This window comes from Lepidothrix coronata, unplaced genomic scaffold (assembly GCF_001604755.1).
Source record: "Lepidothrix coronata isolate B3197 unplaced genomic scaffold, Lepidothrix_coronata-1.0 Scaffold10, whole genome shotgun sequence".
Lineage (NCBI taxonomy): Eukaryota > Metazoa > Chordata > Aves > Passeriformes > Pipridae > Lepidothrix > Lepidothrix coronata.
Genome location: NW_016690190.1, coordinates 10209317 through 10223942, shown reverse-complemented (window position 1 = coordinate 10223942; position 14626 = coordinate 10209317). Strand labels below are relative to the sequence as shown.

At 40.5% G+C, this 14626-nt stretch overlaps 1 protein-coding gene across 1 annotated transcript; it reads left to right on the top strand.

Annotated features, from left to right (window-relative positions):
* The first annotated feature begins 128 nt into the window (after window positions 1-128).
* GOLT1B (golgi transport 1B) lies at window positions 129-14269 on the top strand. The gene is made up of 5 exons (XM_017804924.1): window positions 129-239; window positions 5400-5491; window positions 7254-7432; window positions 10183-10264; window positions 11620-14269. Exons 1-5 carry the CDS (start codon window positions 215-217, stop codon window positions 11656-11658), a joined length of 417 nt encoding a protein of 138 aa, XP_017660413.1. The 5' UTR covers window positions 129-214; the 3' UTR covers window positions 11659-14269.
* The last annotated feature ends 357 nt before the right edge of the window (window positions 14270-14626 follow it).

Sequence of the window (14626 nt, the reverse complement as noted above, 5' to 3'; positions counted from 1 at the left end):
GGGCCCCGCCCCTTCCGCCGCCACCGCCCCTCGGCCAATCACCGCGTGGCGCCGCGTCCGCGCGGCGATGCAAGGCGGCCGCTGATTGGCGGCGGCCCTGCCCAATGGGCGGGCGCGTCTCACCCGGCGGTGCGTGTTTCCGGAAGACGTGGCCGCTCCCACCGCTCCCGATCCCGCCGATCCCGGTCCCGCTCATCCCGCTCCCGCCGCCACCATGATCTCCCTGTCCGACACGCAGAGTAAGCTTTGCCGGCGGTGCCCGGCCGGGCTGCGGGCGGCGAGGCTGGGGGGGTCGCAGGGCCCGGTGGGCCCTTTGTGCGCGGCGGCGGCTCCGGGAGCGGATCCCGCTGATCCCACGGGCACCGCCGGGAACAGCGGCGGGGTGGGAATGAGCCCGGGCCGGCGGGGCTCGCCCGGCCGCACCCCCGCGCTGTGGGAGCCGCGGCCGTGCCGGGAGCTGGCAGGGAAGGCGGCGGGTGGAATGGGATGTGGGGATGCAGGGAAGGGCAGGGCCCTCTCCTCGGCAGGGCTCTGTCACCAGCGCTGTCGGCGTTTATCGGGCTGCGAGCGCTGTGAGAATCACAGGAGGTTTGGGTTGGAAGGGACCTTAAAGATCACCTCATTCCACCCCCCTGCCATGGGCACGGACACCTCCGCTAAACCAGGTTGCTCAAAACTCCATCCAGCCTGGCTTTAAACACTTACAGGGATGGGGCAGCCACAGCTTCTCTGGGCAACCTGTGCCAGTGCCTCATCACCCTCACAATAAAGAATTCCATCCTCATATCCAGCCTAAATTTCCCCGCTTTCGGTTTGTACCCATTGCTCCTTGTCCGGTCCTTATAAATAAATGAATGAAAGCCGAGTGGTAAACAAAAGTATCACTTAGCTCGAGTCTTCCCGTGTGCCTCCCTGTGGGCGTCAGTGGCCTGGAAACAATTAGGTGCGAGTGGCTTCCCTGCATTTCTGGTGCTGTTATCACACCAGGTGTTTGCAAGTGACACTGAGGGGGCTGCGAGGTGAGGACCAGACGCTCAGTCTGGAGTGGGAAATAAAAACTACTTGTGTATGACTATAGTTTTGTGTTCAGTGAATAGAATTACTTGGAAATAGATATGCTTAAGGGGAAAGTACAAAGAAATCGAAGTAAAGAGGTTCGTAAGTGTGCCCTTGCAACCAGGAGAACCAAAGGGATCCAGGGGTGCATCGGGAAGAGCGTGGCCAGCAGGTCGAGGGAGGTGATCCTGCCCCTCCACTCAGCCCTAGTGAGGCACATCTGGAGTGCTGTGTGAAGGTCTGGGCTCCTCAGTGCAAGAGGGAAATGGAGCTGCTGGAGAGGGTCCAGCAGAGGCCACAAAGGGGATGAGGGGATCTGGAGCATCTCTCTAGTGAGGATGGACTGCGGGAGCTGGGCCTGTTTAGTCAGGAGAAGGCTGACAGGAGATCTCATCAATGCACATAAATATCTCCAAGGCGGGTGCCAGATGTTCGTGCCAGAGGATGGTGCCAGGCCCTTTTACAGTGGTGCCCAGCGACAGGACAAGGAGCAATGGCCATAAACTAAACCACGAGAAGTTCCACCTCAATGTGAGGAAGAACAGCTTTACACTGAGGGTGGCAGAGCCCTGGCACAGGCTGCCCAGGGAGGGTGTGGAGTCTCCCTCTGTGGGGCCATTCCAAACCCACTTAGTCGTGTTCCTGTGTCACCTGCTCCAGGTGACCCTGCCTTGGCAAGGAAGTTGATCTTCAGAGGTCCCTTCCACCCCTGATGATTGTGTGATGAGAGTTTAAGCTGCAAGGTAAAGGAGTCTGTGAGGTCTTTGATTTAAATTAACATCTCATGCATGATGCATTTCTGGTTTGATTGCCACAAAAGGAAAGGAGTTTGCCTGATAAGCACCACAGCATCAGTTATGAAGGAGGTTGTGAAAAATGTAGAAAAAAAAGTTAAAATAGCTAAGTTTGATTGCAGAATACTGGAAATGGAGGTACTGGAGTGCCAGTCAAGGCCAAAGATGAAGACAGGCAGCAAAGCTTAGCAGCATTCAGGGTCAGTGATTTCTTGAGAAATTCAAGTGCTGTGCTCTGTTACTGGGATGGGTACTAACCCTTTGGGTTACTTTTGAGATTTCTGGTTGAGTAAATCCATGTGGGCTTTGCTTTTGTTCATTCCCTAACCTGTCCAGAGTATTCACTGGGCGAAAAAAAAAAAAGAAAAATATCTTCAGGAAGAGATTCACTGTTTCCTAGTTCCTCATTTGGGACCTTATCTAGTTCCACTGTAGGCTTTAACTGTCAGAGCCAAGAGCAGTAAATAAAACACTGTGAAGTTTAGGGGGTTTTATGCGGGGTTTTTTTCACATTTTTTTCTGAAATTCTGAAGATTTTTCATCAGGCATTTTTAAACTCACTTCTGTCTTTAAAAATATGAAGTTAGCCATAGTGTCACTGGTGGAGTAGTGTGTCAAATACCTAGAGAGAACCACTGCATTGGTTGATGCTTGGAAAATTAAATTTGCAGCTGCAGTCTAGGACACCATTTTTAAGCAGTGTATTGAACGGTGTTATAAACCACCAGTAACTGCAAAAGAATGCACTTAGTTTTTCTCCTAGCAAATTCAGTTTTCAATACTAAAAAATGCTGCTAGCAAAATGATAAAGATTGAAACTTTTCATAATCTGTAAACTCCAGTAATTTTTTGTTTTCTGAGAGCCTGTAGTGCCCATTTCCATTTTATTTTGTGCTAAAAAGGCAGAGAATGTGCATTGCCTGCCCCGAACTTTCACAAGAAATGTAGCTTAATTTTAAGTCTTAATATTTATTAAGCTGTTTTGACACAGTGCTGCAGTTCTCTTGCACGGCTTATGGGATTTGTGCAGAAACATTGATGAAGTTTTGCTCACTCCTCTCATGAAATCATAATAATTAAAAATAAATTAAAAAAAAACAAAACAGAGTAAATGCAACCTGGCTAGTTTATGTGTCTGCAGTTCTAGGCATTAAAATGTTGTATTTGACTAATGTGGGAAAGCTCTTCTGGCACAGGAGAAAGCATTTAAAAATAGTTTGCTCCCTCTATAAATATTCATAATCTGTTGTTGAAAAGATTTTATACAAAATGCCAGCACTTTTTTTTTTTAATTCCTCTGAGAACATTAGTCGAATACAATTCCACATTCTGATATGAATCAAGTCAGTAATACCTTCTGCTGAGATATTAGCAACAGAGAATAATAGTCCTGGGCCATTCATCGTCTTCCAGCAGTTATTTTGGGACAATGACAACGGTGTTCCTTTTTTTCCCCTTTCCCTCCACTAACTAGAGAATATGGGTGGCTGCTAAAGTGAATCTGAATCCATTGTAGCAGAAGTGATTACAGGAGTGTCAGAGTGGTGATTGCAGCAGCTGTTGGGAGTTGGCCTCTGCCTCCCTGCCAGATCCATACCTTGTGCTGTGTCTGCGGGAGGAATGAATGCTCACCTCCCATGGCTGCATATTTGTCTTTCTGGCAGCTGCTCATTCCTTTGAGTCCTGCCTCCAAGTGTTTCCCTTCCAGAATACAGACTGTTTCTGCTCTTCTGAAGCAAAGAGTACTGGAGAAAAGGGCAGATTGCAATTGTTATATTGCCTTCAGTCAGCAGATCCGTTGAAAATGCACTTTGCAATTCTGTTTCTCGTTGTAAAGCAGTGCTGAGAACGTCTGCAGTAAATTGATTGTGGCAGGTTACTTAGCGGTTTTAATTGTGGGTTGTTAAAATGCTCATAGTAACACTTCAAAGTGGCCTGAGATAATGTAGAGCTACAGTTTTAACATCACGTGCCCTGCAGCCTTGCTGAAAGCTGAGCCCTTGCAGGAGTCTGGGAAGTGGAATGTTGCTGTAACAAACCTCTTTGAGTTGCTTGGAAATTTATTTGCAATAACTAAATGGAAGTTCTGAAGCAGGCAGAATGATTCTCCTTTGCTCCTGAGCTCTTCAAGCAAACTATCAACTCAATCTACAATTGCAGTCCAAAGTGTAATTAAAATATATTTAGGTAGCTCTGGCCAACAGTAGCAGGGAAGGCTGTGACACTGTGGGTGGGGGGGTTTTTTGTGTTTCAGGATAGACTATGCAAAACTACTTGGAACTTCCAAATACATATATATACAGACACTCTGGGCTGCCAGCCTGTCTGTGGTATTAGGGCTGGTATAGAATTTATGTATTCTGAAGGTTTCTAAATTCTCTGGTCCCAGGGATAGCAATAATGTAAGGGTGAGTGCATGGGTAGATGCAAAGATTTTTGCAGCCGTGTTGCTGCTGTTCCAGGTTTTTCTTTCCCATTCAGTCTGTGTGAGAGTCAAAAGGAAGGATTTAGAGGTTTAAAATTGAAAGCAGGATGTATTTCTAAGTATGGTCTTCAAGATACCTTAGAGGCCATTGCCAAGTGGTAATTCTAATCATAGTTTCACACTTCTAGTCCACTGTTTCACACAAACCTTCCATTCTACTCTCTTGCCTTCTCAGTATTTCTTGAGCAACTTTTACAAAACTCAAAGATCATAGAATTGTTTAGGTTAGAAAAAACCTTTAGGAGCACCAAGTCCAGCTGTTAACCCAGCACTGCCCAGACCACCACAATATAAGCCAAGACATTAACTGCAAAAGGTAGTTAAATCTGCATGGTAAGATCACATAAAATTAAACTGTTATGCAACACTAGTAGTCTGGAGATAATGTATCGTATCAAAATCTAACATTTAATTATGGAAAATGAAATAAGAAACATGACAATGATAATTGAACATTAGTCCCTCAATATTTAGTTAATCTACTAGTTTTGTGAAAACTGGCAAGTGTCTGGAGACCCAGGCTAGTGTTTGATAGCTGTCAGCACAAGTGTAACTTGGAAGAATTCTGCAGATTCATCTGAGTTGTGTTCCTTCCAGAAGCTGGGGGGAGTGGGACTGCTGTGCAAGGCTATGGGAGGTGGAATGTGAAGTCTCAGGAGGATGGAAAAGACCGGGGTACTTACCTTACTGGGTAAAGATAATGGGATAAGAACTGGAAACAGAAAACAAAGTTTTGTTGTCTCTTTACAAAACAATCCTTTTCTCCACAGCAGCAACAAATCAAAAGGGATGTCTTTGCCATATGAATGTATGCATGATTTTTGGCTGCATTAAATTTCAGTGTATGGTTCCAAATATGGACTTTTTGATAAGCAGCTTCCAAAGATCTGTCTGGTTTTGAATTAATTGATGTCTACAAGACTTACTATATTTGTACCCTCGGGGAAGCGTTTAAATTTAAAATATCTTTAGATTGGACATCCTAAGTTTGTTCACAATTTTTATGCTTGACTTTTTCCTGGTACCATGTTTTGTTACGTGCCTAAATTTGTTTCTTTTTTCAGAGATTGGAATGGGACTAACAGGCTTTGGAGTGTTTTTTCTCTTCTTTGGAATGATACTCTTCTTTGACAAAGCTCTTTTGGCTATTGGAAATGTAAGTGCCTTCTCTGCAGTCTTTAGGATTAAGTATGTGATATATTAAAGATAAACTAAAAATAGAACAGTCTGTTATCAGTTCGAAGCTGGATCACAAGAACTGCTGTGGTGAATTTGGTATAAAGGAAGAGTTATGCTGGATGATGTGAGTGAATCATTTTTCCTGATTGAAGTTAGAACAGCTCACACTGATCTAAATATCATACCTTGGGTCAGGCCTGAGGGATGTTGGTCAGACAAGAAGCAGCTTGTTCCACAGTTGTTGTGCTGCTGCAAATGTGGGTTTTAGATTGGCTGTCATTACTGAGGCGCTTTTTTGTGATCTTGTAAGATAACTGTCAATTTTAAGTATATATTTGGATAAGAATAGTGATGTGTTCTCTGTGTGCTGGCAAATGTAGCTTTGCTGTGCTTTATAAGGAAAGAAAGAAGTATGAATTACTGGTATTTGGGTTTAGAAGAGCCTTCACAATAGAGAGATTTAATATCTTCAGCTTTTACCGAGTCAAAGTTGTTGCATAAAGCAGCACAGGAAATAAATCCTAGGTCTGGTACACAAAATTCCCAATCCAAAGCAAATATAAAATGACAGGGTGTTTTCTGCATGTGATAATTAATCTCTGTGCCTCTGCTGTTCTCAGCTTCACCAGCCAGCCCAAGAACAGCCTGGTAGATGTTCACCCCCTCTTTTGCTGATGCCTAAAAGTCTGCAGGCTTAGGTTCATTCTCAGTCAAATACTGAGATTCACTGAAGGGAAATAGGAAATTGTGTACCTGACTTTGGGTGCATTAGCTGAAGCATTGCTGTGAACCATCCATCAAGTGTGTAGTGGAAGAGTAGAAAATAAAATAATGCTTATTTTTTTCTTTTCCTAATGTATGGTGGAAATACAAGATCCTGTTTAGGGAAAATGATGAAAACATAGGTAGGAAGAGCCAAAAGCAGGCTATGTGGTAACCAAAGATAATGCAAGAAAAGGTACTGTAGCCTTGCAGAAAGGTTCTTTTGGGTTTTTTTAAGGAAATTAGGAAGGGCAGGAGGTGATAAGAAAGTGATTTATTAAATAATATAAACTTAAACTTCATCTATAATCCTTAATAAAATCTGAGATACTATCACTTTCTGAGAAAAAATTTTGCCCAGATTTGTGCTTAAAAGCTGAAATAATTTCAAGTCCTGTTCCTGCAGGACACTACAAATAGTTCTCACTAGTTGGGACAAGAGTGATAGTGTTCAGTCTATGCTGGAACAAATAAACAGTAGAAAGACTCTACACAGTAAAAAAACCCAAAACGACTGATAATGCTGTTCAGCTGTTTTCCTTTTTTGCCTTTGCACTATGAGGTGGATCAGTCCAAGCTGTTGAAGATGTCAGTGCTACAGAACAGAGGTGCTTTTATGTTCTTAGTTTTTAGGAACCTTTCCTGTCAGTGGTACAAAGCTTCAGCACCACTTGTGGTAATGATTGTACTTATGTGACGGGACAGATGTAACTGTTGTCAGTAGGTCTTTTGTCTTGAGTGTGTTTGTCAGAGACCACAAAGGTAGACTCTTCACTTTTTAAGCAGCTGAGAGCTGCAAATGCTGTAAGATGGACTTTACAAAAAGAAAATCAATAGTAAATTCATTCTCACCATCTGTCTTCTGGTATTAAAAGAAGTGGTGCAAGAAATGTAGTCTAATTTTGTAAAACATATATATATTTACATCCTAAACTTGGGGACATAATTAGCTATTTTCTTTCTTTGGTCTTTTCTAGGTTTTATTTGTGGCTGGCTTGTCTTTTGTTATCGGTTTAGAAAGAACGTTTAGATTCTTCTTTCAAAAACACAAAATGAAAGCCACAGGCTTCTTCCTGGGTGGTGTGCTCATAGTTCTCATTGGTTGGCCTTTAATAGGAATGATCCTTGAAATTTATGGGTTCTTCCTATTATTCAGGTAAGTCCTGTTTCAAAATAACTTTCTGTGTTGGTGTATCTAGGAATAAATGTATTCATATAGTGCTTCTGTGTTACAGTTGACAAAGCAGCATTCTTTAAATGTTTGTTTTGACAGATTTTAAATGAAGTTGTTAATTTACATTTGCTAGAGGTGGAAAGTCGATAAATATTTTTCCAAGACTCAAATCTGCTAATGTTTGTGAGGCATATGTCAAACTGACTTTGTTCAGTTGATGTCTGACCAAGAATTGTAAAGCTGGGAGCCCAAATTGTTAGCAGTTCAAGGTTTAAATATTTCCTCATACAAAAAGCAGATACTTGGTATTTTTTTTTGGTGGGGAGTTAATTCTTTTCTTTAACAAATGTGGCAAAATACTTGGTTACTGCCATCCTTAGGTTTGTAACCATTTCATTACTATGGCAGCCCAGTGGAAAGATGTTTTCTGTCATGTTTCATGACACCTGTGCCCTAATAGAATCAAAACTGCTGGTTTGGTTAAGTGTCATCTCAACTGAGTTAAGGAAAAAATGGAAATTCTAATTTTTTTAACAGCAAACTTGATACATGTTGTAACTTTCACAATGTGTCATTTAAGTTCTTCATAAATGCAACTGTAATGGTGAAAGAATTTGACTTGTTACAACTAGCATACATATCTGTATTTTTATCTTTATTTCCGTGGTTGAACTTCCGTACTCGCTACAGAACAAAGCACAGAATATGCTAAGAAGTAAAAAGGGAGGCTTTTAGTTGTCCTTGGACTTCTGTCCAGATGAAGACTGTTTCATTAGTGCTTATTGATTGAGTAACAGACCCTGGAATATTCAGCAACTGGCTAAATAATACAGTTACTGTTAACCAAAGTCAGACCACTGTTCTCATGGTGTTCTTTTTGCACTCAGTAAAATTGTTTGCTGATCTTCTATTTAGTTTAGATTAATTTTTTTTTTAAAGTCTTAACTTGGCTCCTACTGAAGACAGTGAGATTTCAGAAAATGAATTTTGCCTGTTTAATATATGTTTCTTATTCTACTCTGTGTTACTCTGAATTCTATCACTGCAAGTGCTTTGATAATCACAGTATTTCACTGAATACATTGTCACTTCTTGCACGTAGCACTTGGGTTTAATCAGCCAGTACAAAGCAAGTAGAGTGTGTTTCCAACAAAACACCCTCCTTTTAAAGGATCTCAAAAGAATTATAAATTACAATGTGTAGGCAGGTAGGGTTATGGATTATCTAGTGGTGCTAGCCAGGGGCTACAGGGTAAAATAATGTTGGAGGGTTTATAAGAGGTCAATAGTTATCTCTAGTTCACTGGAACTATCCCTTACTCTGAAGAGTATCGACAAGGGATAGATAATTCCATGTGGGAATGTTTATCTGATCTGGATTCAAAACATCTCAAGACCATTGGAGACCAATGGTTGGACTCGGTGATCTTCAGGGTCTCTTCCAACCTTAATGATTTTGATTCTATGACCATCTTTTCTAGTGCTTACTAGTTGTTAGAATCTGAATCCCTTGCCTCAAGGTTGGCTGGTAACTACTTCAAACAAAGCTTTTTGTTTTGCTTCAGTCTTGTTCAGGTGTTTTCAGCAACTTGTTCCCTTCTGAAGAAATTACAAATGGAACCTTTCCTCGAGCATAATTTTATCCAATCCCTCAGGATCCTGTTGCTTGGTTGCATAGCAGAAACTTCCCTGGCTATTATGGGACAGTTTCTCTTGTGATCTAAGCTGCTTTTGGAGCCTTGTTCAGATTACAGGCAGCCAGAGTTATGGCTAACATTATTATCCTTCCTGTACTGACTATTCCTTATTCTTGGCTACACCAGCTGTTTCTATCCGCTACAAGTGGTTTGTGTGCCCTGCATCACAATTTGCTGGCCCACTGAAATGATCCAATCTTCAAAACGAGAAAATCTCCAAGAAAAACTTTTTGGTATTGATATTACCCAACAAAATATTTTTAAGCAGTGTGGTGAAGAGGATGATGACTTGTCAAACTTCACTGTTTCACTGTGGCTGAGGTCTCACTGCACGTTAGTCCCTACTGTACTCAGGGAATGTATCGCTCACCACGGGATCAGTGGGAATGCCACCCCCAGCTGAGCTGCTGCAGTTGGCTGCAAACAGCTGAGACACTGCCATAGGAAATCTGTTTTCCTGCTGCAGAGACAAAGTGGACAGTGCAAGGCCTACACTATGACAGCTATGACAGGCACCATGATTCAAACCTCTAACTTTATATAAATTTGGGAAATAAGTGAATACGCAACTCTGTCGTGCTTTATTTTCTTCAGTTAATGTCAAGAGTACCAAATATGCTTTTAATTACTCAGAACTAACTTCAGTTGTTTCTATATCGGGTCTTACAAGAATGTATTTCCTATAATGTAAAAAGAAATTATCTCAAAACATGTGTGGTAATTTTGAGGAATCAGTTGGGAGCATCAGTTTTGTTGACATAAGTTGGGTATTCTCCCCTGAGTTATTTTTTCATGAGCTGACTGAGCGTTGCCAGCTATGAAGGAAATTAAGTCAGTTTAAAAATAAGGTGTTTCTTTCCTGGTTTTCTCCTTTCTTTGCTGAATGTCTGTTGATATATTTGGTAAACTAGTATGCTGCTAACAAGCTCCAAGATTAATTGGTTTAAAAACTACCTGTTATTTTTTCATGTTATAGCAATATGAGAATTGCTTAATTACAACAACTAATGCAATCTTCTGGTATCTTACTTGAAGGGGGTTCTTTCCTGTGGTGGTTGGCTTTATTAGAAGAGTTCCAGTTCTTGGATATCTCTTGAATTTACCTGGTATAAGCTCGGTAAGTGTTCAGTACTTCATGCAACAATTGAAGCTTCTGCTGTGTTTTATTCCATTCATACAGCACCAGTAGAAATGCATCAGAAATAAAGCAAATATAACTTTAGAGCAATGACTTTGAGTGCATTCCTGTATAGTTCTTGCTTGCACCACACAGATCACATTCATTCCCAGGGAGAGACTTCTAGATGTAAAAACAGAAGGACACGTTTCAGAAGCTGCCTCTGCTTATGTGCTGTGAAGTGGGAGGAGCCCTGGACTGTGACCTGGAACTCTGGGGTTCTTTCTGCTTCACTCTTGGCCCTGGGTGACCAGATTGGCAAATCCTGCCACTGCCCTGTGCCTCTCCTTTTGCCCATAGGACGAGGAGGACACTGTTCTCTTTGTGCAGTGTTTGGATGTATTTACAAAAAGTGGCCTGTAAAAGCAAACAGTAGAGTACAGTGTTAAGTTTCAGCTTGTATGGCAAATCCAGAAACCCTCCTGGTGCATAATCATTCATCAGGTATATTTGTTAAGGTTTACTGCACCAGGCTACATCTTGCCATTACTACAATTTGGATTTTTTCAAATGGAGGTTTCCATTTTCTTAACAAAATAATCAGGGATTTGAAGACAATTAACTGGTGCCAGAAAGATGGTAATCTAGGGTGTTTCAGTCAACTACTTTTACTGTGCTAATTTCTGTATGTTTTAACACAAGCATTTTTAACTCTAGTTTTGAAAGCAACAGTTTCAATAGCTGCTACTAAAAATTAATAGGGGGAATTACTTGGATGGATAGGCTGTTTTTTAAAAATGAGTGTTCAAGATCATCTGTTCCAGTCTCACAGTTAGGCCAAGTTCTGGCTCATGATCAATTGAGTGTTTCATTTATCAATTGATCTCTTTTAGTCATATTTAATTTGATCATAATGGGGTTAAATCCTGTTTTAAAAAGATAATTGTTAATGTTTTATTCAAAGCCTACGTAGGCTCAGAAGAGAATCCACAGTAATGGTCAGTTGAAATATCTTCCTTGGTCTACTAATGCATGTGTGGCTGAGACTGTATTGTTTTGTTTTAACCATTAAGCTGGCAGTGTTATCTGCATTTCTTCTATTTCCTTTCTCATCCTGTTGCATCTTCATGTTGCACTGTTAATGTCTATATGAGACAAACATGTCATGCAGAAACACAATTGCAATGTAAGATTTTTTAATTTTCACAATCCTAAACCATGAGACCTCGGTGAGTACTACTTGACTCTCATTTCCAGTCACATACTAACTGTGCAAGTAGCAAGTAATATTTGAGAGTAGCTTCACTGTACGTAAACTTCCTCAGCTTAAAACCTTTTTGTCTCCTTTTCTACAGCTTGTAGATAAAGTTGGAGAGAGCAACAACATGGTATAATGACGAGAGGGCCGAAGACTGATTCTAAACTTACTGTATTATTTATAAAATCCTTTTGAAGAATACTCAGCACAAAGATTAAGTTGTGTACAAAGGAAAAAGCTTGTTACGTTCTTTACATAACAGTTTAATTTAAAATGTATAGTCAACAAAATACATTAGAAAAGAAGCTCGGCAAGTGTGCTTCTAGGAAAGTAACTCCAGAGTTCAGGAAGTAAACTGAAGAGGTGAAAGTCATGGAATAACCCATGTTACAACTGTTCAAGACTATTTTTGTTGGTTTTGGAAAACATGCTAGAGGCAATGAACCCTTGTGGAATTAACGGTGCCTGTGCTTTACCTCCTTATTTTGAAGGTGCAGTAGAGCAAACAGGCCTACATTTTTAAGGGTGACCCTTACCCAAACCCTCTGCTTGCTATCCTCAGAGTGCAAAAAATCCAACAGGAAACTTCTTGTGTAACAAGAGATGCGTCTTTGCATGAAGGTTAAGATGACTATTCATCTATAAGTGTATTATGACAATAAAAAGGAAACCCTACGCAGTCCTGTTACAAACATTTTTGTAAATATGTGGCTGAAATAAAACATTGTTATCTTAATGTTTCAAAGCCAAATGTTGGTTGATTGTATTTGCCTTCCGTTTCGGAATATGCAAAAGGTCAATCTTTAATAACTTCGGTCTTAAATGTTGGTTCTGAACATGTAGAACTCAATAGGGAACTGTGGAAACTGGTTTGCATTCCCTCCAGGTTGTTCTCCGTGAGTCATGTTACATGTGCATCCAGAGGAGAATGTAGCCCCTTGTCAGTAACATGAAAACTGTGTAAGATATGCTTAGTTCACAAAAAAAATGCATTAGGTTGAGGTGCTGATGTGAACCCTGTGAAATGTAACTTATCAGAATTTGGACCTTTGTTTTTAAACAGTTCGAAACTAAGGTTTCTTTGTTTACTCTGGAACTACACATTGACTTTATTTTTTACAGTAATAAAATGGAAACTTAAAGTTCTGTGTACGTGAGTCTCTGGGGAGAAAACTGAGCAACTGGGGCCGGCTAAAGGTCAAGTGCCAATCTCCATATATTTGTAGCTTTTCACTTGGGTTATCTTCAAATAACTTAAAACTTCTGTCCGTCACAGCCACAGCTTTGCTGTTACAGAGGATTCTTGGCTAACCCGGAATAAATGTCCCCTACTAATGCACGGGTCATTGGAATGTTAAATTGTGCACTTTCAAGAGGTCATTGGAATGTTAACGTTGTACACTTTCAATAGACTTAGTTATGTAGTGTCCTCACCTAAGAAACCAGGATTGCTCAGTGAATTGTACTTCTGTAGGCCTTGGGAGTTTCTGTTGTTTCACGGTCTTTTCAAACTTAATCCTAAAACAAATTACCCCAGAGTAGTATTTCAAGTAGCTATGTAGCCTTACAGGTCTAATGACTGTTTTTTTGGTGGTTTTTTTTGGTTTATTGTGCAGTTAAAATTGAAATTTTCCAAAATAACTTTAACTTAAAAAAATCCTCATATATCAACCCTTTTGAATGTTGCTCTGCAGTTTGTTTGTATGACATGTTTTATTTTCGTTACAACCATATAAATGGCTACAATCCACTATTGTCAATATTAAATTTGCTTCCTTCTCAAACAGGCACAAAATTATTCAGTAAAAAAAAGAAAAAGCTGTTATATTTACAGCTATTGTCAGTGAATGACATCTGAAAAAATCAGTGGGTTTATTCTGTAAATAATCAAAAATGGCTATATTTGCCTGATGGCATGTGTGGTATAGTTTACAGACAGGACTAAATATGATTTGTGGGCTCTACCTCAAGAGATAAACCATTTTAGATAACCCAATTTTGACTGCTCCTGTAGATCTGTTGTGTGTTACAGTGACTACAGAATAACACTACAGCAGCTTAGCAAACTCATCCTGTTTGTTCTGGTAGGGCACTAGTCTGTGCTGTGGGAACCAAGTGCTGCTTAAAGCAGACAGAGTTCATCATCTACTTTAGAAGTCAGCTGGAAGTTTTGTTCTTGTCTCTCAAAAAATAATGTGATGGGAAAGGTGGATTGCACCACATGACTATGGAGCCCTGGCTGGCAGCAAATTGCTTGGTGAGCTGAAGTACCCTCATCAACAGGGAAGCTGATGATGTATTTCTGAGGTGATTAATGTGTTGCTGTGTATGATGTTTTAGCTCTCTGAAAATCCAGGATATAGGCAGGTCATCTCACTTATAATTGAGTCATTGTTTTAAATCAAAAGTCAATTTTTTGTCACACGTGAACTGTTGTGAAAAGTGTCCGAGGGAACAGAATTGTATGTTGAATTTAGCATAGTCTTTATCCCTCAAGGTAATGTTGTCTTTGAGACGGTTTTGCCAAGATAAATGTGGGTGGCAGCAAAGGTCAAAACAACTTAGCCTTAAAGTGTTTCTGTCCTTGTAAAAATATCTCTAACAGAAACATGCTTGGAACGTTTCCCCTTTTAAATGTAATTTATAATCGCTGCTTTAAAACTCATAAGGATGGATCTTATTCTGAGCAAATGAATACTGTAAATATCCTTGTCATACCTTGAATAAATGGGTACCTTTTTCTATAATTTGTCTTCGTGTCTCTTTACATGCACATTTGAAGAAAGTCTTTTGGTAAGTTTTCCTTTCCAAAAGGGAGGGGGTGCATGCTGTTACTGCTTGGCTATCGTACACTGTTGTGACTTTTACAGTAAATAGTGTCTTGGATTAATCTTAAATGGAAAGGTTTTCTCTCTTTCTTACAATAAACCTTTTACTTAAACATGGCCCTAGTTTTTGGTGTTCCAGTTTTAAACACATCGCAACAAAATGTGGAAGTTACAGTTATGTGGGAAATAGTTTCTTTATTAAACCACCTCCTTTCCGAGGAAATAACTGTGAAACTTCAGGAGAGAAAGGGCACGTGTCTAGAACTTAGAGCAGAC